The 22,739-nt window shown below is 42.9% G+C and overlaps 1 protein-coding gene and 1 pseudogene across 1 annotated transcript in view; both read left to right on the top strand.

The window, feature by feature from the left end:
* sti (citron rho-interacting kinase sticky) overlaps positions 1-22,739 on the top strand; it is a 421,549-nt gene that overhangs the window by 328,702 nt on the left and 70,108 nt on the right. Inside the window, exon 32 of the mRNA XM_080286239.1 lies at positions 12,607-12,793. Coding sequence (XP_080142365.1) covers positions 12,607-12,793 — 187 coding nt within the window. The remainder of the gene's footprint in view (positions 1-12,606; positions 12,794-22,739) is intronic.
* LOC145417635 (5S ribosomal RNA) lies at positions 11,575-11,693 on the top strand (annotated as a pseudogene).

The raw sequence follows: 22,739 nt of genomic DNA on the forward strand, positions 1-22,739 counted from the left end.
TTTCTTTACCTCCTTCCAAAACAATTTTTGACTCTCCCTCCATGTCACACTCAGATTCCTCCCAAACTCTTCATCCACTTTCTTCTTACTCTCCTTCACCAGTCTCTTAACCTCTCTTCTCCTGCTCACATATACCTCTGTCTTCTCTCTCTCATCTTCTCCCCTACCTCTACTCACTAACCATTCACTATATGCCTTCTTCTTTTGTTCTACAGCATGTTTCACCTCATCATTCCACCATGCTGTCCCTTGCACACCCTTGCATCTCCTCCTCACTCCACAAACCGCCTCACACGCAACGCCTATCTTGTCCGTGAATATCTTACATACGTCTTCCACCCCTTCCATCTGCTCTAGCTCATACCTTCCCAATCTTTCTTCCACTATGCTCTTATACTCTATCATTTTCTCACTATCATGCAATTTCTCCACTCTTCTCACAGGGGCTGCTTCCTCCTGTCTTCCCCTTCGTCTCCTCAACCACTTTCTTTGCAGCTCTACCTTGGCCATCACTAAGTGATGGTCCGAGACTCCATTCCCCCACCCTCTCCACACTCTTGCATCCAACACTTGTCTTCTCATTCGCTCATCCACACACACATAGTCTATCATTGCCTTTCGTTCAACAAGTTCACCATCCATCCTCCTGATTACTCTCCATGTATACTGGTGGATCATTTTATGTCGAAAGTAGGTGTTGGCTATTGCCAACCCCTTACAAGCACAGATGTCCGCCAAAGCACTTCCATTCCCATCTACGTCAGCTGGCACACCCTACTGACCAACCACTCCATCCACTTGTACATTCCCAGCTTTGCCATTCATGCCTCCAATCAACAGCACTCTCTCGCTTCTCTCAAACTTGTCCATACACGCTTCTACTCTCGCCCAAAACTCATCTTTCACTCTTGCCACTCGATCCTCTGTCGGGGCATACACACATACAATCACCCATGCTTGTAGACACAGTTTAAATTTAATTCTAGCCTTTACTGGTAACCAATGCAACTCAGTCATAAATGGGGTAGTTGTGGTTCTTGGGGGGAGACCAAAGATAAGCCGTGCTGCCCTGTTCAACACGGACTGAACTTTTGTTAGTGTATTATTTGGAAGACCAACCCACAGTGAATTACAGTAATCAACATGAGACAAGACCACTGCATGAACCAATGTTAAGAGGCACCGTCTATTCAGGAATTTTCTCACAGAGTACAGATTTCTGATCTGCAACTTACACCCTCTTACAACCTGATTAATATGTTCTTTGTAGTTTAATTTAGAATTAAAATAAACACCCAGATTTTGAACAGAACTGACTGGATGAAGCTGTGGCACGCCAATGTTCAAAGCCAGGGGATTGTCAGTGTCATCACCGCTTCTGTTTCCTCTGATGATGATGATCTCAGTTTTACCATCATTCAGTTTAAGTTTCCTCTTAGCCATCTAAATCTTAATATCAGACATTAGAGATTCAAACTTTGTCTTAGTATCTTTGATATTTGACATCTTAACATAGACCTGGGTGTCATCAGCATATATATGATAGGGCACATCATGAGCATCAAGTAGAGATAATAAACTACTTGTGTAGATAGTAAATAGAATTGGACCCAAAACTGATCCTTGAGGAACTCCAAATAGAATGGGAGCAGAATCAGGGCTAGCGTAATCAACAACCACTCTCTGAGATCTGTCCGACAGATACGACTTAAGGAGCAAAAGGGCACTATCACAAACGCCATAAAAATACAGATTGTCCAACAATAGTTTATGATCTACTGTATCAAAAGCTGCAGACAGATCCAACAGAACTAGGAGAGAGGACATCCCACTACATGTGTTTGCCACCAAGCCACTCTGAATCCTTGTTAGTGCAGTTTCAGTTGAATGGTATTTTCTGTATACTGATTCAGTAACAGAAACAACTCTCTTGTGTTCCAGTAGTGGTACGAGGTGATCGAGTATGGCCCGCTCAATAATCTTGGATAAAAAAGACAGGTTAGAGACGGGACGATAATTTGTCATGCTCTCGACATCAAGGCCAGGTTTCTTAATTAGGGGCCTAAGCAAAGCACGTTTCTCAGATTGCACAAAATTACCATCTAAGAAGCATCTATTTATTATGTTGCAGATAAAGCCTGCAGCGTGCTAATATACATCAGGTAGTTGTGACATGTTACATGGATCGAGTGAGCAAAATGTTTTATTAAGTTCTCTCATATAACATTTGACTTTGTTTACATCCAGCGGATGAAATGTTGAAAGCAAATGATCCCCGGTGCACCATGGCTGGAAGTCAACTGAGTACGCTTCATTAGGAGAACTGCTGTCTAAATCACTTCTTATGCGAGATATCTTACTTGTAAAAAATGAAGCAAAATCAGAAGCCAATTGGGTATCAGATACAGAAGTTGGTTTAACAATTACATTCCTCTAACCAACCAAATTGTTCACAACTGCAAACATTTTTTTTTTATCACCACCTCATATAATCAATTTTATTTTGATAATACTGTACCTAGCTTTTTGGGCTTTTACAGTGTGAACGACTGCTCTTCTCGCAAAAACGTAACGCAAACGAGTTACTTCGGTCCACTGCAAGTGCCACTCAAGTTCTGCCCTTCTGTGTTGTCTACACAAAGAATTAATGGATGGACCATACCACGGAGAATCATCACGTACAGTGATTGTTTTTACTACCTCAGGACAATAATGGTCAAAAATTGACCTGAGCTCGTTGTTGTAAATATCAGCCAATTCATCACAAGAAAGACAGGAAGAATCAATGGAGTTTAAACGTTGATCAGTTTCAAGACACATCAACTGGCAGTCAACATTCCTGTAATTTCTGAACCTGATGACCTTTTTATGTGAAGGGGATTTTGGGACATCAAAACTAAGAGTGATCAGAGCATGATCAGAGATGAGGGGGTCAAATGAGTCAACCTCCACATCTGATACGCGCCTGCAACCAACAGGGGACAAGATCAAGTCAAGGACATGTCCTGAGACATGAGTTGGATTACTCACATGATTGAAAAAATTGTTCTGGGTGATCAACTCAAGGAATTCTGAAGAAAATGGTTTTGACTTTGGACTGTCAACCCAATAATTTAAATCACCACAAACAAGAAGTCCTCCAGGTTTAAGAGAAAACCCTTCAAGAAACTGCCCAGACTCCTCCATAAAACCTCGATCTCTGCCCTGATGACCTGGTCGATAGACAGTTGCAAGTCTAATGGTATTCTGATGGAAATTTATTAATACTTCCATAAATTCAAATGAAGATGGGGTCAGGTCTGAGTCAATGAAAGAAACGTTTGCAAGTGCTGCCGAGTAGATGAGTGCTATGCCTCCTCCCGGATAGTCAGCAGCAGGCCTGGGAATACTAATAATAGAATGTGGCTTAGACAAAGCATTATGAGTAATATTGATATCAGGCTCATACAACCAGGTTTCAGTCAAGCACAAAATGTCAAGCTCGTGCTGATTTAGAGTTTCATTAATATAGTCTATCTTATTAAGGATAGAACGAATATTTAAAAGACCCATCCTTAACCGGTTCAAGAGGGACGTAGTCAGTTTTTTAATGGTCAGAATTGGTGTTTTCAATCAGTCTATTCCTATGAGAAATCGTAATTGGAGTCTCTACTTGATGCAAAATGGGCAACCAACTGTGAATTTGAATTAGCATCTTGATGTCTTAAAGATGAGCAGTTGATGCATTTGGGAGAATTTGTGTTACTACAATCCTTAGATTTATGGGTTCCAGCACAAAAGATGCATTTAGGTTCATAATTTTTTCTAGAACATCTCTCAAATGTATGACCAAAGCCTTGACAGTGATGACACTGTGTAACCCAGAATCTATCGAAAGTGCGGCATCTTGTAAGATCCACATAGATGTAATTGCCCTGTTCTACAGTGGAGGATCTTACCTTTGGCGACATCTTCAAGACAGCAGTTTTGGTGTCATTCCTTGTTCTTGTGAAGAGAAGGTTGAGGGTATAACCTCGATCAATGAGCATCTTAATTTTATTGTTTTTTCTCAGAATGTTTGGGATGATGTCAGAGTCACCCAAGGAAGAGGAAAGGCCTGTCACGGTCATTTTAGGCAACATTTTCTTATGCAAAAAGTGCCCTCAGAGCCAAAATGATCACTCAGCACCCCAGTTGCCTCACCTTTGGCCTCAGCTGACGGAAACTTCATTACCAACCCACCAGCCCTGGTCTTAAGACAGCTATCAACCGGCACCGACTTAAGTACACCTGTGATGTCTTCTGGTCCCATCTGATTTGTCAGGGCATCAGCACCACTCTTTGGTTTCACAATCAGTACATGCTGACTGTGAATGGCTTTTTTCTGGCCATGAGCACTGATCTCAATCACGCCCCCAGGGTGATCCTTCCCTTCCCCCACGAGAGACCTGCGAACAGCATCCGCAAATGACTTGGCCTGATCTTGTGTGACTGCCATGGGTGATGAGACCTTGGTCTCTAGTGCCTCCAGTCTGTTTGAAACGTCTCTCAATTATCTGAAAGATTGGCCCAATAACGTTATCTTCAAACTCCTTCTTGATACTACTTCCTCCACCAGCCAAGACCTCGTCCACTGGTGCAACACATTGGCTACACAGCCAGTGTAAGCCCAGCTGGTGGCTCTTCTTCATAAATGGATAGTCGCCTGCGTCCAAATTTTCACAAGCTATATGAACCCACTCACTGCAGTACGCGCACTTCAGTGCTTGTGCACTTTTTGCTACAGACCTACTGCATCGAGGGCACTGGTGTTGTTTGCCCATGGTAAAGGAGAATAAAAAAGAAAACAAAATGACAACAACAGCAGCAAGAAGTATATACAATGCTACCTGGGATAAACCTGGGTAGCACCGCCCCCGTTTGTGTCACCCTAATTTAGGAGGAAAAAAGAAAACCGAAAAAAAAAACACAAAGAACAGAAATGGAAAGAAAACATGGTGTCTGTGAGGTCACCACACGCAGATGGGGTACGACTTTACCCTTCAAGGAAAGGTAACCCAAACCGAGGTGCCACAAAAGTGCTGAGATGATATTAACAACTTTTCCCAATTCAAGCTTTATTGCTGTAGCAAATACGTCACTTAGGCAAGACCTCATTGGTTACGATACTGCCACTGCGCAAAGCTGAAATAATGTGCTGCTCTGAAGTGTACTTTACATATTTTAAAAGTAACATGTATATTGTAACTGTAACTGGTTATTTCTAGAATAAAGGCTTGGATATACAGTCAGGTCATTCTGTCTATCTATCTATCTATTGCCAGGCGCCTCAATCCCGTTTGGGGTGGCCACAAACAAATCGCCTCCAAGTCGCCCTGTCCCCCGCCATTTCACTGCCCTGCTCCCAACTCACACTCCCCTCTCTCATATACCTCTCCACCCCATCCCTCCATCTCATCCTCGGCCTCCCCCTCCCTCTTCCCCCCTCCACCTCACTCACATACACTCCCTTCGTCAGTCTTTCACCCTCCCTCCTCTCCACATGGCCAAACCACCTCAGTGTGTTCCTCATAACACTTCCTATCACATCCGCATCCACACCACAACGCTCCTCTATATCCTCATTCGTCAGCCTGTCTCTCCACGTGACTCCACAGGCTCCTCTTAAATAACTCATTTCCACTGCTCTCACTCTTGACTTGTGTCCTTCCAACAATGTCCAAGCTTCACTTCCGTACGTTAGAGTTGGTATCACAATACTGTCATGTAGTAACTTTTTCACTTCCATGCTCACTTCCCTGTTTCTTATCACTGCTTTCAAAGAACCAGCAACCTTTCTTCCCTGCTGTACCCTTTCAAGCACTTCACCCTCCAAACCTCCATCCTTACTCATCACACTAACCAAATACTTAAACGTACTCACATTTTCCAATTCCTCACCATCCAACCTCGCTGTACATTCACTAACTTCACCTCTCTCAAAGACCATCACTTTACTCTTCCCTACATTCACCTTTAGGTTCCGTTTCTTACACACTCTCTCAAACTCATCCACCAAGCCTTGCAGCTCCCCTTCGTCTTCACTCAACAACACAGTATCATCTGCAAACAACAGTACAGGGAGTTTCCAAACACTATCCTCTCTCGCCAGGGCCACTCCAACATCCACTACCCTACCTTGTACCCTCTTTTATTTCCCCATCCATATACAGATTGAACAACCATGGAGACATGACACATCCCTGTTTCAAACCAACTTTCAAAGGGAAAAATTCACTTAGTTCACCATCCACACACACTGCAGCCTTCGCACCATCGTACATACTCTTCACAGCATTCAACAACTTCCCATCTACTCCATATATTCTTAAAACTTTCCACAATCCTTGTCTATCCACCCTGTCATATGCTTTCTCCAAATCCATGAAAGCCGCATACAACTTCTTTCCCTTCTCTAGAAACTTTTCCACTAAAGATCTAAGAATGAATATCTGATCTACACAACCTCTTCCCTTCCTAAAGCTTCCCTGTTGTTCTCCAACTAATTTCTCTGTTCTTTCTCTAACTCTGTCTATAAGTATCCTACCATACACTTTTCCTATTATACTAAGAAGACAAATGCCCCTATGATTACCACACACTTCTTTTTCCCCTTTTCCTTTGTACAAGGGAATAATTATACCTGACTTCCAATCCTCCGGGACTCTACCTTCCTCCCAGGCCAATCTGCACATCTTCCACATCCATTCTACTACTATCTCTCCCCCATGCTTCAGCATTTCACCACACACTCCATCAATTCCTGGGGCTTTCCTCAATTTAACTTTCTTCATTGCTTCCACAACTTCTATCCTACTGATTTCTTCCTGTCTTCTCACCTCCCTCCTTCTCCCAGCCATTCCCCAGCCACTTATACTCACATTACTTCCATCCTCTACGTTCAACAAATCCTTGAAGTGTTCTCTCCATCTGCTCACTTTTTCTCCCTTCTCCACTAGTAATCTACCATTTTTATCTTTCCCCTGCTAACTTCACTTCCACCCTGTCTTACTCTTTTCACTTCTCTCCAGAACATTTTCTTACAGTCCCTCCACTTTACAATCAAATTCCTTCCAAAGTCCTCATCCACTCTCTTCTTACTCTCTCTTACTAATCTTTTCACCTCTCTCTTTCTTTCCACATATAACTCTCTCTTCCGCCTCTCAACTTCTTCCACGCCCCTATTTCTCATCCATTCTTTGTATGCTTTCTTCTTTTGTGCCACGGCCTGTTTCACCTCTTCAGTCCACCACGCTGTTCCTTGCATCCCCCTCCATCTTCTCTTCCTTCCACACACCACATCACATGCTGCACATATTTCTTCTGTAAATGTCTTACACACACCTTCCACGTCTCCCATCTGCTCCAATTCATATTTGCCCAATCGTTCCTCCACTTCTCTCTTATACTCTGCCTTTTTCTCATCCTCTTGTAACCTTTCCACTCTCCTTGCAACTACTCCTTCCTCTCGTCTTTCCCTTCTCTATTCCTCCATCTTACTTGCATCCTAATTCTGGCCACCACCAAGTAGTGGTCAGAAAGTCCACTCCCCCAACCCCTATACACTCTTGCATCCTTTACACATCTTCACATCTTTTCATCCACACACACATAATCAGTCATTGCCTTCCTTTCATTCAGTTCACCACCCACCCTTCTCATCACTCGCCATGTATACCTGTGGGTCATTTTATGCCTGAAGAGGGTATTGGCTATCACCAACCCCCTCCCAGCACAAATGTCCACTAATGCACTCCCATTCTCATCTATCTCAGCAGGCACACCCCACTCACCAACTATTCCATCCACCTTCACATTACCAACTTTACCATTCATATCACCAATCAAAAACACTCTCTCATTCCTTCCAAACTTTTCCATGCACACTTCCACATTTGTCCAGAACTCTTCTCTCACTCTTCTAGCATGATCTTGCGTTGGCGCATACACACACACAATCGCCCACATTTGTATTCCAACTTTCAACTTTACCCACACAATCCTTGACCCAACTGATCCATACTGTCTTATGCTCTTCTTCCATCTTTAACTCACAGCTATACATACTCCTTCCTTTGCCCTCTCATTCTCACCTACTCCTGCACATATACCCCATCCATACTCCCATTCTCTCACACTTTCTCCTCCCCATTTTGTTTCAGTTATTCCACATACATCCACTTTCGCACCCTCAAGCACCTGGACAATCTCTCTCTCTTTCACCTCATCATTCACTCCTCTTACATTCCATGTACTCATTACCAAGTCCTTTGTCCAGTCCTGGGTCGTCATCGTTTGGTCAGTCCTTGTCCGAGGCTTCTTGTTTGTTTTTTTAGTTAGTTGTTTTCTGGGGAGGGGCACTAACCCTCCGCCAACCCTTTTAGTCGCCTTTTACGACAAGCAGGGATACTGGGGGAGTATTCTTGAAAACCCCCCTACCCCCAGGGGTAATTCTGTATACAGTATTTCTTCACTGTGTGATAAATCACTAGAACGATAAACTAAAAGATACCCAGTTTTTGTTATAATGATGGTGAAAGTATTGTGAATTCACTAGAACAGTAATTCTGGTGGCTTCATATGACAATCTTGTGCATACACAGTGCTCTTGTGCAAGCTGACAGTCAACTGTATTATCCAAGATGGCTACCCAGTGTTTTCATTTGCTATGATCATCTCCCTTTTGTTTCATTTTGTGTGTTCATAGTCACTCAAACACCATTGGTATTGCCAGATAACAGTTCAGTGCATAACAGTCAATGCAGTATGCGATGTTAACCCTTTCCCGTAAAGGGAGGAACGTAAATGCTGGCTGTGCGCGTAACTCTCACTTGAGTGCTTTCAGATCAGTTGCGTAGAGACATTTTACTTCTAACGCTCATAGGAAAGTTACTATTCATCATAGAAAGGCCACTTTGGTCTCATTTTGAAGATGAAGAGTTTTGCTCTGTCATACATTGTTCAAAAAGACAATATATACAAAATAAAATACAAAAAAAGTGAGTAGATAGCTGACGTGCTAAAGTTTTACACTGGCCTTTAAAAAAATATTTGCCAAAAAAAAAAATATTCAAGAAGTAATAATATTTTTTGCTTCAATAGGTCTATCTATCAATATACCTAGGCTGCTTCCCCCAAGGAAAGGGAGGTAGCCGAGACAGGACGACGCACTCCCCATTTATTCATCCATTCAAACACATTCATTCGCATCTTAGCCCCAAGGGGAGAACGGACAGATCCTCACCGCACCACACCGCACAAGGGTCAACTGCGCAATGCAATCAGTGACATCCGCAGCAGGGCCCGACAACAGAGCTGGTTTACCCCTGCCACATCATAACAGACCCATCCCCTTACCCGCACCTGACCTGACTAACTGATCAGACCAAATGCGGGAGAATATCTCCTCAGGGCTGCGTCATCACTTATTCATTCACAATTTCTCTCCATTTATTTCTGTCACGCACAGCCACTCTTCCTTGCTCAACAGACATCCCTCTCGCATCTAGTGCTCTCTTCACACCGTCCATCCATCCTATTTGTGGTCTTCCTCTCAGCCTTACACCTCTCACATTAGGTCTAGTTATCTTTTTCACCAATCACTCATTATCCATTCTCTTCATATGCCCAAACCATCGCAACACCCTCTGCTCAACTCTACCAGCCATCTCCCAAACAACTCCAGTTCTCCTTCGCACTTCATCATTTCGCACTCGATCCATACGCGTCACTCCACACGTACTCCTCAGCTGTGGCAGGCTTAGCTCCGCCCACTTTAGCCCATCATCCAACAAAAATGACAACTCCGTATATATTTCTTTAGAGATTACATCGGGTGACGGTCAAAGTCGTCATACTGACGCCAGAGGTTGACAAATGCATGATGACCCAGGTCGTCATTGTTAAGTCTAAGGGTTAAGTAAAGTGATAACTTTTTGTGTGAAATGCTGAAATTTGTGACAGGGAAATTCTCTCTCCTGTGCATACACAGTGCCTCCTGCTCAAGCCAACAGTTAACTGTTTGAGCCAAGATGGCTGCCCAGTGTTTACATTTGCTGTGATCATCTTCCTTTCGTTCCATTTCTTGCTTGCAAGGCCATTGGAACACGATTTTTATCGCCAAATAACAGTGCAGGTGCGTAACAAATAGTGCATTGCAAAATATTGAGTGAAGTAATAACTATTTTTTTTGCAAAATACTGAAACTTATGCTTGCGAACTTTGTCTGGCAAGGATATTACAGTACAGTGCAGCCTCATTATGTGATAGGGTTGCATCAAGTGAAGACCTATTGCATAACAAATTATCGTAGAATGAGGTTGATATAACATGGGTTCAGTGGGGTTAGGGAGGATGACCTTGACTGTGCATCCTAAAATGACCTAAAAAGCCTTTGCCACACACCTAAAGTTTGTCTTTTGCCGATACAAGTCATCACCAAGGGTCCCCTGCCCTCAAGGATGGGGGACAGTTGGAGGGCCTGGACAACCACTTCACAAAAAGATACGGTATCACTTTGCTTAATATCACACACTACATTATTTATTTATTAGGTACTTGCACTGTTATTTGGCGAGAGCAGTGGTGTTTCAGTGCCCTTTCGCACACAAAGTAAAATGAAAATCAATGGTCACGGTCAGTGTATACACTGAGCGAGCATCTTGACTCAGTCAGCTGTGTGGAGGCCTAAAACAGGGGTGGTGGTTACGCAAGGTTGACTCGATTTCCAAGTCACAAGTTTCAGCATTTCACATACAACAAAGTATCACTTCACTTAATATTGCACGCTACACTGTATTTGTTAAGCACTTGCAATCACAAGTATTTCAGTGGCCTTTCATGCAAGAATAGAAGCCCAAAAGCGAGATGATGGCTATGTTAGGTTTACACAATTTCCAGTTCACAAGTTTCAGTATTTCACACACATAAAAGTGTCACCTCACTTAATATTGCACACTGCATTATTTATTAAGTCCTTCCACTGTTATCTGGCAAAAACAGTGGTTGTTCATTGGCCTTTCATGCACAAACTAGAACAAAGGGCAACGATCACAGCTAATGTAAATGCTGGGCGGCCATTTTGGCTTGCAAGCATCACCCTGTCCACGTGAGATTCTCAGAAGCAGCCGTCAAAATTATCATTGTAGTGAAATTGCAATTAATATTTTAACGTTGTGCCAAGATTTATAACTTTTTAATTATCGTTGTAGCGATTCATCACATAACGGGGTGTTAAATAATGAGGCTGCACTGTACCTCTAGTGGAATGCGTGGTACATTACTACTAAGGGTATTTGGGGGAAGCCTACAAGTTTTTCTTTTTTTCTTCTTCTTCTTATGTGGTCATAGGCCCCCCTCACTGTCACCACTGAACCAATGTTCTGTCAATCTTGCTATACAATAAATGGCTTTGCGATGTGTTTTCACTAGACATAACCTCATCGTATAGTGAGACATGACTCAAAGCATCTCTAGAAAAGTAACTGCTTTCTTCAGTACAGTACTGTAGTAAATTTAGCATGGATAGAAAATAAGTGACTGTTCTTATTTGATTTTCATAACGGCCATACCACGTTGAGTACACCGCTTCCCGTCCAGTCAGCGAAGTTAAGAAACGTTGGGTCTGGTTAGTACTTGGATGAGTGACCGCCTGGGAACACCAGATGCTGTTGGCATAACTCCCTACGTGTCAAGTGGGGTTGGTGGAGGATTAGTGCCCCTCCCTGTAAAACAATTAACTCTAAGCCCTTGGCCACCCTGTTTGGGATACATGGCGTCTGGCAATGAATGAATGAAGAAATAAGAATAAGTGACTTATGGGTACAGCAGGGAAGAAAGGTTGCAGGTTCCTTGAAGCAGTAATAAGAAGCAGGGAAGTGAGCATGGAAGTGAAAAAGTTACTACATGACAGTATTGTGATACCAACTCTAACATATGGAAGTGAAGCTTGGACGTTACTGAAAGGACACAAGGCAAGAGTGAGAGTAGTGGAAATGAGTTATTTAATAGGAGCCTGTGGAGTCACATGGAGAGACAGGCTGACAAATGAGGATATAAAGGAGCGTTGTGGTGTGGATGTGGATGTGATAGGAAGCTTTAGAAGGAATACACTGAGGTGGTTTGGCCATGTGGAGAGGATGGAGGGTGAAAGACTGACGAAGAGAGTGTATGTGAGTGCGGTGGAGGGGGGGAGAGGGAGGGGGAGGCCGAGTATGAGATGGAGGGATGGGGTGGAGAGGTATATGAGAGAGGGGGATGTGAGTTGGGAGCGGGGGAGTGAAATGGTGGGGGACAGGGCGACGTGGAGGCAATTTGTTTGTGGCCACCCCGAACAGGATTGAGGCATCTGGCAATAGATAGATAGAGATAGGTTCATACGCGTCTAATTGCTTGTGAAAACCGTGAGGAGGATAAGTAGATCACACTCATAAAACGGGTGTGAAAACCTTGAGAGGGTTAAGTTATGGACACATACTAAATAAATACAGTAACATACAGTACTGTCGTTTGAGCATAGTGCATCTGTATGATCTGTCATGACTTGTGACCCAAAAGATATATTTTGTATCCCTCTCTTGTATTTCGCAGGAAAAGACAACCTAGTGTTTGTGCATGACCTGGGCACTCTGTGTGTGACCTGTGAGGCTCTACAGCTGACCCGACCAAGTTTGACTGCCACCCGCGTTGAACCTCTGCAGGGCTGCCACCTTTTGGCCGCAGGCACCACAAAGGCCAGCCAAACCTTTGTGTGTGCTGCTGCGTCAGATCGTATCAGGTACACAAGCAGAAATATTCGTGATGAAACGGAGTCTATCATATAGGTACTATACCAATTTTCAGGCATCAGATGGTCCAGCACCACTTTTACTCTGGACAGAATTACGTGAGGGCACTTGAAATTCCCACACCCACCAGATTAGTTTACCATGGGGCCATGGATAGTGTTGAGCGTTGCGTATCATCACCTGGATTGCTTACACTGCATGTCTTGGTGGTGATCCCTGTATTTTGCCTGATTTTTGGCTCATTTTACTTACATTTAACCCTTGCTATGGTTTCTAAGAAAGATGCTAGTGTCATTGGTGGTGTCAAGTGTAAACATCAGTCTATTCCAATACACTCACATTTCCTTGATCATGGTTAACTGTTTCACAAAACTACTGCAAAGATGAAACCTCTCAATGAACAAATAAAGCAATAAATGGAAATAAATATTAATTGATTCAGGGCCCACAAGTTTACACTCACTTTTTTGCTGAAAATTGGAATAACCCCTAAAAAGACTGGAGGATCTGGGTCAGCATTGTTTACACCAACTGTGGTACTCTAGATCATGAACCAGATGATCCTTTTCTCTCATATTTCTCCTGATTAACTCTGTGAGCCAACATTGTTATCATTGTGTTTTTTCTGTGAGTATGAAATTCTCACAAGTAACCATTCCTAACCATCAATTCCGGTTCTTGTGCATATGACACTTCTCAGATTTCTTGTTCGTTTAGTTAAGTTTACCCTCAAATATTATGTCACCACTTCAGTTTATTTGTAATTACTACCACAGTCATATCAGAAGGTATCACTGGTATCTACTGAAACACCTGATAATTTTTTTTTTCTTAAATAACAGAACAGAGGAAGGATAAACAAGTAAATAAAAAAAAAAAAAATGATCTGTACACCAGATCATAGGTGTCTTCCATTCATTAAAAATCTGTAGCACTTGGACTTGAACAGCTGTAGGTTGAAGTTTGGGGAGGAGCCACTCTGGGCAAGAAAGTTCCAAAGAGATGCAGTTCAGGGATTAAAAGAATTCTGATAAGTAGAAGTTCTGCAATATGGCAGTGCGACAGTCCAGTCATGAACATTACCAGATGTCCATATAGTGCTGGGGAAAGCATGGAGAGGCAGCACAATGGATGCAACTTCGTCTGAGCATTTGACATAAAAGTATCTGTAAAATAATGCAAGGGAAGCAACATTTGTAGGGGAGGTAGTTCATTTGTAGTAATAGAGTTATTAATTCTAACAGCTTTGTTCTGAATTTTGCCTAGTTGTTTCAGTGAAACCTCTCCACATACATTCCACAAGGGTGAGCAATATTCCAGCAGAGAGCACACATGACTGTTTTAATTTATGGCTAACTGCTCGTCAGTGAAGAAGTTACAGACTCTGCACAATAATCCAAGTTTCTTTGAGGCAGTTTTAGCAATTGATCCAACATGAGAGGTCCAGTTGTGGGTATTATTAAGTGAAATGCCAAGAATGTCAATACTTTTAGAGAAAGGAATATTAGTAACATTGAAGGTAATACAGTATAAGGAATCAGGTGATATGTCTATTAGTAAATTATATATACTTGGTTTTCCTAGCGTTAAATGAGAGTGTTACATTGCCCCCATTCAGTTATGTTAGATGAGTCTTGATTTATGGAGATTGCTGTACTGAGTTGTGACTGGGTGTTTAAGTGTGAATGAACTGTGAAGTCTTAAGTCATCTGCATATGAATGGATGGAATTATGGGTGACATGTATCATTAATATGAATTAGAAATAGGGTTGGAGCCAGAACTGATCTTTCTGGCACCCTGGCATTAATCAGCTGGAAATTGGAATATACGTCCTCTACTTTTATCTTCCTGTTGCAGAGAAATGAGGAAATCAGATGAACAAAAGATGATAGGTCATAGCAAGGGAATTTAGATTGCAAGGAATGGTGCCACACTCTGTTAAAAGCCTTAGAATATCAAGGGCAACTGAATGAGTTTTTCAGTGTTAATCAGTTAACTGATGGATAGTATGAGTCAGGAGATTGAGTATATCATCAGTGGATCATTTGTGGCAAAGACCTATTGTCCATCACTATTTGTTAGATTCAGGATGTTTTAACCATGTGCTTATTAATTTCAATACCAAACACTTTACCAAGAGAAGATGTGATAGCAATTGGTCTGTAATCAGAGGGGTCAGGTGAACTTCCTTTCTTCGGAATTAGGTGGATATTGGCTTCTTTCCAAGAATTAGGGAAAGAAGAAATACGTATGAATAGTCTAAATAATTTAGCTAGATCAGGAGTAAGTTCTGGGAACACTTTTAAAACAATCAGAGGAATTCCATCTGGACCTGAAGCTCTGTTGGTTGGTAAATTGTCTAGGATAGATTTTACGTATCTGGTCAGTATCTTCAGCGGAGCAATTTCGGGAGAGTCAAGTTCTAGTACAGGGACGTTCTGGCTGACTTCCTCCAAGGAAGAATTTTTGGCAAGGATGTGTGCTTTACTGAGCGTATCAGTTATGTTACCATGTGAAGATTACAGTGAGTGTGGAGTGCAAAAAGCATGATTATGTTTTGGGGTTGCTTGTGTGTAGAAGCCATTTGCAATGAAGCACGTTGTTACCATAGTAACCAAAACGTAGTACCCAGTGACCTTTTGCAATGGCTGCTTGTACTGTCATGTAAATTTTCACCTGCCAGTCTGGTCAGAACGGTGTATTAACAGCTGTCTGGGGGATTCAGCACAGGAAGATATTTTTATTATTGTATCATTTCGTTGGTAGGTGGGGGTGCTCACCATCCATTCACTCAATATAGGGCTGATTATGGGTGACTGCCCTTTCCTCTCATACTTCCATCTTTCCTTCCTTCCTCTTCTGTCTTTCCTTCCTTCATTCTTTCCTCCTCCTCCTGTATATGGGCAGTTCTACACTGAGTGACAAGCCAAATGGTTTCCTGTACACCAGGAAACCATTTACCTTGCTGAGTGGTAACCATGTAACCAAATTATGGCACCTCATGGTTTAGTGGGTCATTATTATTATTATATTTTTTTTTTTTTAATGCAAGGAAGAAGGAACAAAAGGCTGAGCCCAAAAAACAGTTTCTTCCAAGAAAAAAAACAAAAACAATACAAAAGAGAGCCAAATTCAAGATCCATTCATTTTGAGATGCCTGGACACACTGCATTTGAAAGACTGGAGATCATAGGAAGTAGGAAACACAGACAGAGGGAGACAATTCCAGAGTTAACCTGTTGCATAAATGAAGGACCGGGAGTAACGGTTAACTCTTGCATTAGAGAGTTGGACAGAAAAGGGATGAGAGTTTGTTGCTAGATGTCGTAGAGGTGGAGGGATGCAAGCAGTCAATTCAGAAGAGCATTGACCATTGAAGTAGCAACAGAAAAGAGATAAAGATGCAATAGTGCAGCAAAGAGACAGAGGTTGAAGGGAGCCAGTAAGAGGAGGAGAGTTGATGAGATGAATAGTCTTAGACTCCACCCTATTGAGAAGAGCTGTATGTGGGGAGCCTCCCCATGCACGAAAGTTGTACTCTAAACAGGCGCGAATAACACCCGTGTATAAAGTCAACAACTGTGCAGGGGTAAAGAAAGAATGGAGTTGGCTTAGCACACCTACTCTCTTGGTAGCAGATTTTACAAGAGATGTAATATGATCTTTCCAAGGTAAGTCCTGAGTGAATGAAACCCCAAGCATGTTCAAGGATGATGCAGGATTGAGCTGGATATTATTAAACAATAGTTGGTACTCCTGTGGAAGATTTTGACGAGTTGATAGGTGTAAAAACTGAGTTTTTGATGCATTAAAAACAAGATTATTTTTACCCCAGTCAGAGATATGAGCCAAGTCAGACATTAGGTGTGCCATAGCCTTATCTCTTGTGTGTTGAAGTAACTGCTGAGATGGATGTCATGGAAACCAAATGGAAAGGTGAAGGGTGGAGTCATCAACGTACGAGTGGATAGGGTTAGATGTACAGCTTAGAAGATCATTGATAAATAAAAGTAAGAGAATTGTTCAATCTGTACATGGATGGGGTAATAAAAGAGGTACAAGGTAGGGTAGTGGATGTTGAAGTGGCCCTGGTGAGAGAGGATAGTGTTTGGAAACTCCCTGTACTGTTGTTTGCAGATGATACTGTGTTGTTGAGTGAAGACGAAGGGGAGCTGCAAGGCTTGGTGGATGAGTTTGAGAGAGTGTGTAAAAAACGGAATCTAAAGGTGAATGTAGGGAAGAGTAAAGTGATGGTCTTTGAGAGAGGTGAAGTCAGTGAATGTACAGCGAGGTTGGATGGTGAGGAATTGGAAAATGTGAGTACATGTACGTTTAAGTACTTGGGTAGTGTGATGAGTAAGGATGGAGGTTTGGAGGGTGAAGTGCTTGAAAGGGTACAGCAGGGAAGAAAGGTTGCTGGTTCTTTGAAAGCAGTGATAAGAAACAGGGAAGTGAGCATGGAAGTGAAAAAGTTACTACATGACAGTATTGTGATACCAACTCTAACGTATGGAAGTGAAGCTTGGACGTTGTTGGAAGGACACAAGTCAAGAGTGAGAGCAGTGGAAATGAGTTATCTAAGAGGAGCCTGTGGAGTCACATGGAGAGACAGGCTAACGAATGAGGATGAGAAGGAGCGTTGTGGTGTTGGTGTGGATGTGATAGGAAGCGTTATGAGGAACACACTGAGGTGGTTTGGCCATGTGGAGAGGATGGAGGGTGAAAGGCTGACGAGGAGAGTGTATGTGAGTGAGGTGGAGGGGGAAAGAGGGAGGGGGAGGCCGAGGATGAGATGGAGGGATGGGGTGGAAAGGTACATGAGAGAGGGGGGGGTGAGTTGGGAGCAGGGGAGTGAAATGGCGGGGGACAGGGCGACTTGGAGGCGATTTGTTTGTGGCCACCCCAAACGGGATTGAGGCGTCTGGCAATAGATAGATAGATAGAGTTGGTGATAGGATAGAGCCCTGAGGAACATCACTGTTGATAGATCTAGGAGAAGAACGATGGCCATCTACAATAGCAGCTATAGAATAACCAGAAAGGAACCTATAGATGATGGCACAGATAGAAGGATAGAAACCGTAAGAGGGCAGTTTGGAAATTAAAGATTTATGCCAGACTCGATCGATAACCTTAGAGATGTCAAGTGCGATGGCAAAGCTTTCACCATAGTCCCGAAAGGAGAGTCTGAAAGGTAGGTGAGAAGATCACCAGTGGGACGTCCCTGACGGAAACCATACTGACGATCAGAAAGAAGGTTGTGATAGGAAAGATGCTTTAAAATTTTTATATTAAGATTAGAGTCGAAAACTTTTGAGACACAATTGGATGATAGTTAGAGGGATGGGAATGGTCACCCATCTTTGGGACTGGCTGAATGTGAGCAAACTTCCAGCAAGAAGGAAAGGTACAAGTTGAAAGACAAAGGCGAAAGAGTTTACCTTGGTAAAGTGTAAGCACAGAAGCACAGTTCTGGAGGACAACAGGAGGGACTCCATCAGGCCCATAAGCCTTGTTAGTATTGAGGCCAGTGATGGCAGAAAATACATCCGCTGAAGAAATTTTAATGTCAGCCATGAGGAAGTCAGAGGCGGGAACTGATGGAGGAGCAGCACCGGAATCGTCAAAGGTGGAATTGGAGGAGAAAGTCTGAGCGAAGAGATCTGCTTTATCAGTAGAAGAAATAGCTACAGAGCATCAGAGTAGAGAAGAGGAGGGAAGGATGATGATGTAAAGTTGTTAGAAACGTTTTTGGCAAGGTGCCAGAAGGAGTGGGAAGAATTCGAGTTGGAGAGTTGAGAGCATTTAGTACAGATGAAGTTATATTTAGCAGAGTGAAGAACAAACTTTGCACGATTCCAGGCAGAAACATAAACAAGATGTGCTTCAGGGGTGGGTTGGCCCCTGTACCTTTTATAGGCCCTCTCCTTGTTGTGGACAGCATTAGAACAAGCGTGATTAATCCAAGGCTTTCTTGCATTAGTCAAAGGATATGAGAAAGGAATGAATGCTTTCATGCCCGAGAGAATAACGTCCATAATGTGCAAGGCACACTCAGATGGCTCCTGGTCATGGAAGCAATAATCATTCCAGGGAAAATCAAAGAAGTACTACCTGAGGGCCTCCCAATCCGCAGTTCCAAAGTGCCACAGACGACTTTTCTTTGGAGGGTCCACAGGCCGTACCGAAGCGATAGGACAGGTTAAGATGATAAGGTTATGATTGGAGGAACCCAATGGAGAGAAAAGATTAACAGTGTAAGCAGAAGGATTAATTGTAAGGAAGAAGTCAAGTATGTGGGAACTTTTTCCAAGGCGATGAGTGATACGGGTGGGGTGCTGTACAAGCTGCTCTAGGTCATTAAGGATAGAAAAGATGTAGGCTTGTTCGCCAGGTGGATCACTGCAAGGAGAGGAGAGCTGAAGGTGATGGTGAACATTGAAATCCCCTAGAATGGAGATTTCAGAGAAAGGAGAAATGGATAGAATATGATCCATCGTAGAAGTAAGATAGTTGAAGAATTTTTGATAGCAGAATTAGGAGATAAGTAAACAGCGATACTCAAAGGATGAGAGGAGAGCCGAAGCCAGAGAATAGAGAATTCAGAAGAATCAAGTTCAGGAACACGAGAGAAAGATAGGTCGTTGCGTACTTATACACAACAGCCTCCTTTGGCTTTGAAATGAGTATAGAGAAAGTAGGAGGATACAGAAAAGGGTTTGCTGTCAGTTGCCTCAGACAGCTGAGTCTCGGTAATGAAGAGAAGGTGAGGTTTAGAGGAGGAGAGGTGGTGTGCAGCAGAGAGAAAGTTAGAGGAAAGGCCAGGAAAACTGCAGAAATGAAGAAATGAGTCAGACAGTGGTTCCAAGCAGCTCATAGAGTCATCACCAGGAGAGGGGCGGATGGTGGGCACTGTAGTCGGATTGAGCCTGTGTAGGTTTATATCCGAGGGGTGGTGGCAGTTATTGCCCACGTAATGTCACTCAGGGATGAGTGAGGCTGGTCACTCTTATCTTAAATATCAGGACCAACTTGCCTAGCTCCAGGCTTCTACGCCCCTCATGAAGCAACACAGGATTAAATGATGTATTAAATATACTGGTATCATGTCGTATTGTATTGTTTATAAAGGCTCTGACATGCTTGCATACTTTGGCATTGGTCACCTAATGGCAACTCCACGCTGCTCAGTCACTGGCAGCCTCCCTATTCAGTCCATTATCCCTGAGGTCATACTCCTCGACCATGTTCCAGGTCTAATTTGATCTGCCTCTTGCAGCCTTACCCTCGACATTCACACTTCTCACTATGTGCACCCAGTTGTCATCCTCCATCCTCTCCACATGCCGAAACCATCTCAATCTGCTCCTCCTCATCACGACTCCAATACTCTCCAGTCCTATCTTTCCATTCAGCTCTTTGATCATAAAGCTAGTCCCCCAGGCCTTGCATTCAAGGATGAACTACACATCCATCTAATCATTGTCATTTCTGTACATTTGAGCCTATGAATATCCTCATCCTGTTCTGCCCAGGTCTTGCTAACATACAGTATTACACTTCAAACTCATGCCACATACAAAAATCTCATAGTATGGAGAGAGAACCTTTTAAATGTCAGGAGAGGCAACAGCTTCCTGAACTTTCTCCAACCAATCCTTACCCTAGCTCCAGCCTCACTTCCAGTACATAACATATCCCCCATTATAGCAAATCTTGTCCAATCAAGAAACATCAGGAAGATCAATCTTTTTGCACCTGACAGTTTCTACATGCTTTCCTTGGTGCACTGCACACATGAAATCAGCATTATCTTGCAGTCAACCTCTAATACCACTACAACCTTTATGCTTCCACTTATCATAAATACTGCACAAGATGGAGTTACTTCCCACATCCTTCTGGCAAGCTCCATATGGCCACTCTCCCTCTGCTTTGGCAGTACCACCATCAGCCCTGGGTATCATCACTTTGTTTTATCCACATTTTCTCTCAAGCCTTTGTTCCCCATTCTGCCACTCCACTTCCTAAATTTCTCCTCAGCCTCCCTTCCATTCACTGCTATCAACACTGTACAATATCTCTCATGGGAATCCATTTCTGAAGTCACGTGAGAGATTTTCAGGCACTGTAACAGAAAACAAGGGGCTCAAGACTAACCCCGATGCAAGCCAACATTCACAAAAAACTCACCTCGCAAATCCAAATTCACTCTCACTTGAGTACGAGTGCCCACATACATAGCCATAACCACTCTAACTAGCCACTCCTGGATACAAGCTTTTTCATCACTCACCTGACCACCTGCCTATGGACTCTGTGAAAATTTTTCTCCAAATCAAGAAAAACAAAGTACATCAGAATATAAGAGAGAAGTGGAGGAACGATTGGGCAAATGTGAATTGGAGCAGATGGGGGACGTGGTGGGTGTGTGCAGGATATTCATAGAAGAAGTATGTGCAGCATGTGATGTGGTGTGCGGGATGAAGAGAAGATGGAAGGGGGTGCAAGGAACAGTGTGGTGGAATGAAGAGGTGAGACAGGCATGGTACAAAAGAGGAAAGCATACAATGAATGGATGAGAAATTGGGGCGTGGAAGAAGTTGAGAGGCGGAAGAGAAAGTTATATGTAGAAAGGAAGAGAGAGGTGAAAAGATTAGTAAGAGAGAGTAAGAAGAGAGTGGATGAGGACTTTGGAAGGAATTTGAGTGTAAAGTGGAGGGACTTTAAGAAAATGTTCTGGAAAGAGGTGAAGAGAGTAAGACAGGGTGGAAGTGAAGTTAGCAGGGGAGTGAATGATAAAAATGGCAGATTATTAGTGGAGAAGGGAGAAAAAGTGAGCAGATGAAGAGAACACTTCAAGGATTTGTTGAACATAGAGGATGGAAGTTATGCGAGTATAATTGGCTGGGGAATGGCTGGGAGAAAGAGGGAGGTGAGAAGACAGGAAGAAATCAGTAGGATAGAAGTTGTGGAAGCAATGAAGAAAGTTAAATTGGGGAAAGCCCCAGGAATTGATGGAGTGTTAGGTGAAATGCTGAAGCATGGGGGAGAGATAGTAGTAGAATGGATGTGGAAGATGTGCAGATTGGCCTGGGAGGAAGGTAGAGTCCCGGAGGATTGGAAGTCAGGTATAATTATTCCCTTGTACAAAGGAAAAGGGGAAAAAGAAGTGTGTGGTAATCATAGGGGCATTTGTCTTCTTAGTATAATAGGAAAAGTGTATGGTAGGATACTTATTGACAGAGTTAGAGAAAGAACAGAGGAATTAGTTGGAGAAGAACAGGGAGGCTTTAGGAAGGGAAGAGGTTGTGTAGATCAGATATTCATTCTTAGATCTTTAGTGGAAAAGTTTCTAGAGAAGGGAAAGAAGATGTATGCAGCTTTCATGGATTTGGAGAAAGCATATGACAGGGTGGATAGACAAGGATTGTGGAAAGTATTAAGAATATATGGAGTAGATGGGACGTTGTTGAATGCTGTGAAGAGTATGTATGATGGTGCTAAGACTGTAGTGCATGCGGATGGTGAACTGAGTGAATTTTTCTCTTTGAAGGTTGGGTTAAAACAGGGATGTGTCATGTCTCCATGGTTGCTCAATCTGTACATGGATGGGGTACTAAAAGAGGTACAAGGTAAGGTAGTGGATGTTGGAGTGGCCCTGGTGAGAGAGGGTAGTGTTTTGAAACTCCCTGTACTGTTGTTTGCAGATGATACTGTGTTGTTGAGTGAAGACGAAGGGGAGCTGCAAGGCTTGGTGGATGAGTTTGAGTGTGTAAGAAACGGAATCTAAAAGTGAATGTAGGGAAGAGTAAAGTGATGGTCTTTGAGAGCGGTGAAGTCAGTGAATGTACAGTGAGGTTGGATGGTGAGGAATTGGAAAATGTGAGTACGTTTAAGTACTTGGGTAGTGTGATGAGTAAGGATGGATGTT

Source organism: Coenobita brevimanus, chromosome 110, assembly GCF_032717465.1.
Source record: "Coenobita brevimanus isolate Jiangsu-jjx chromosome 110, ASM3271746v2, whole genome shotgun sequence".
NCBI classification, from domain to species: domain Eukaryota; kingdom Metazoa; phylum Arthropoda; class Malacostraca; order Decapoda; family Coenobitidae; genus Coenobita; species Coenobita brevimanus.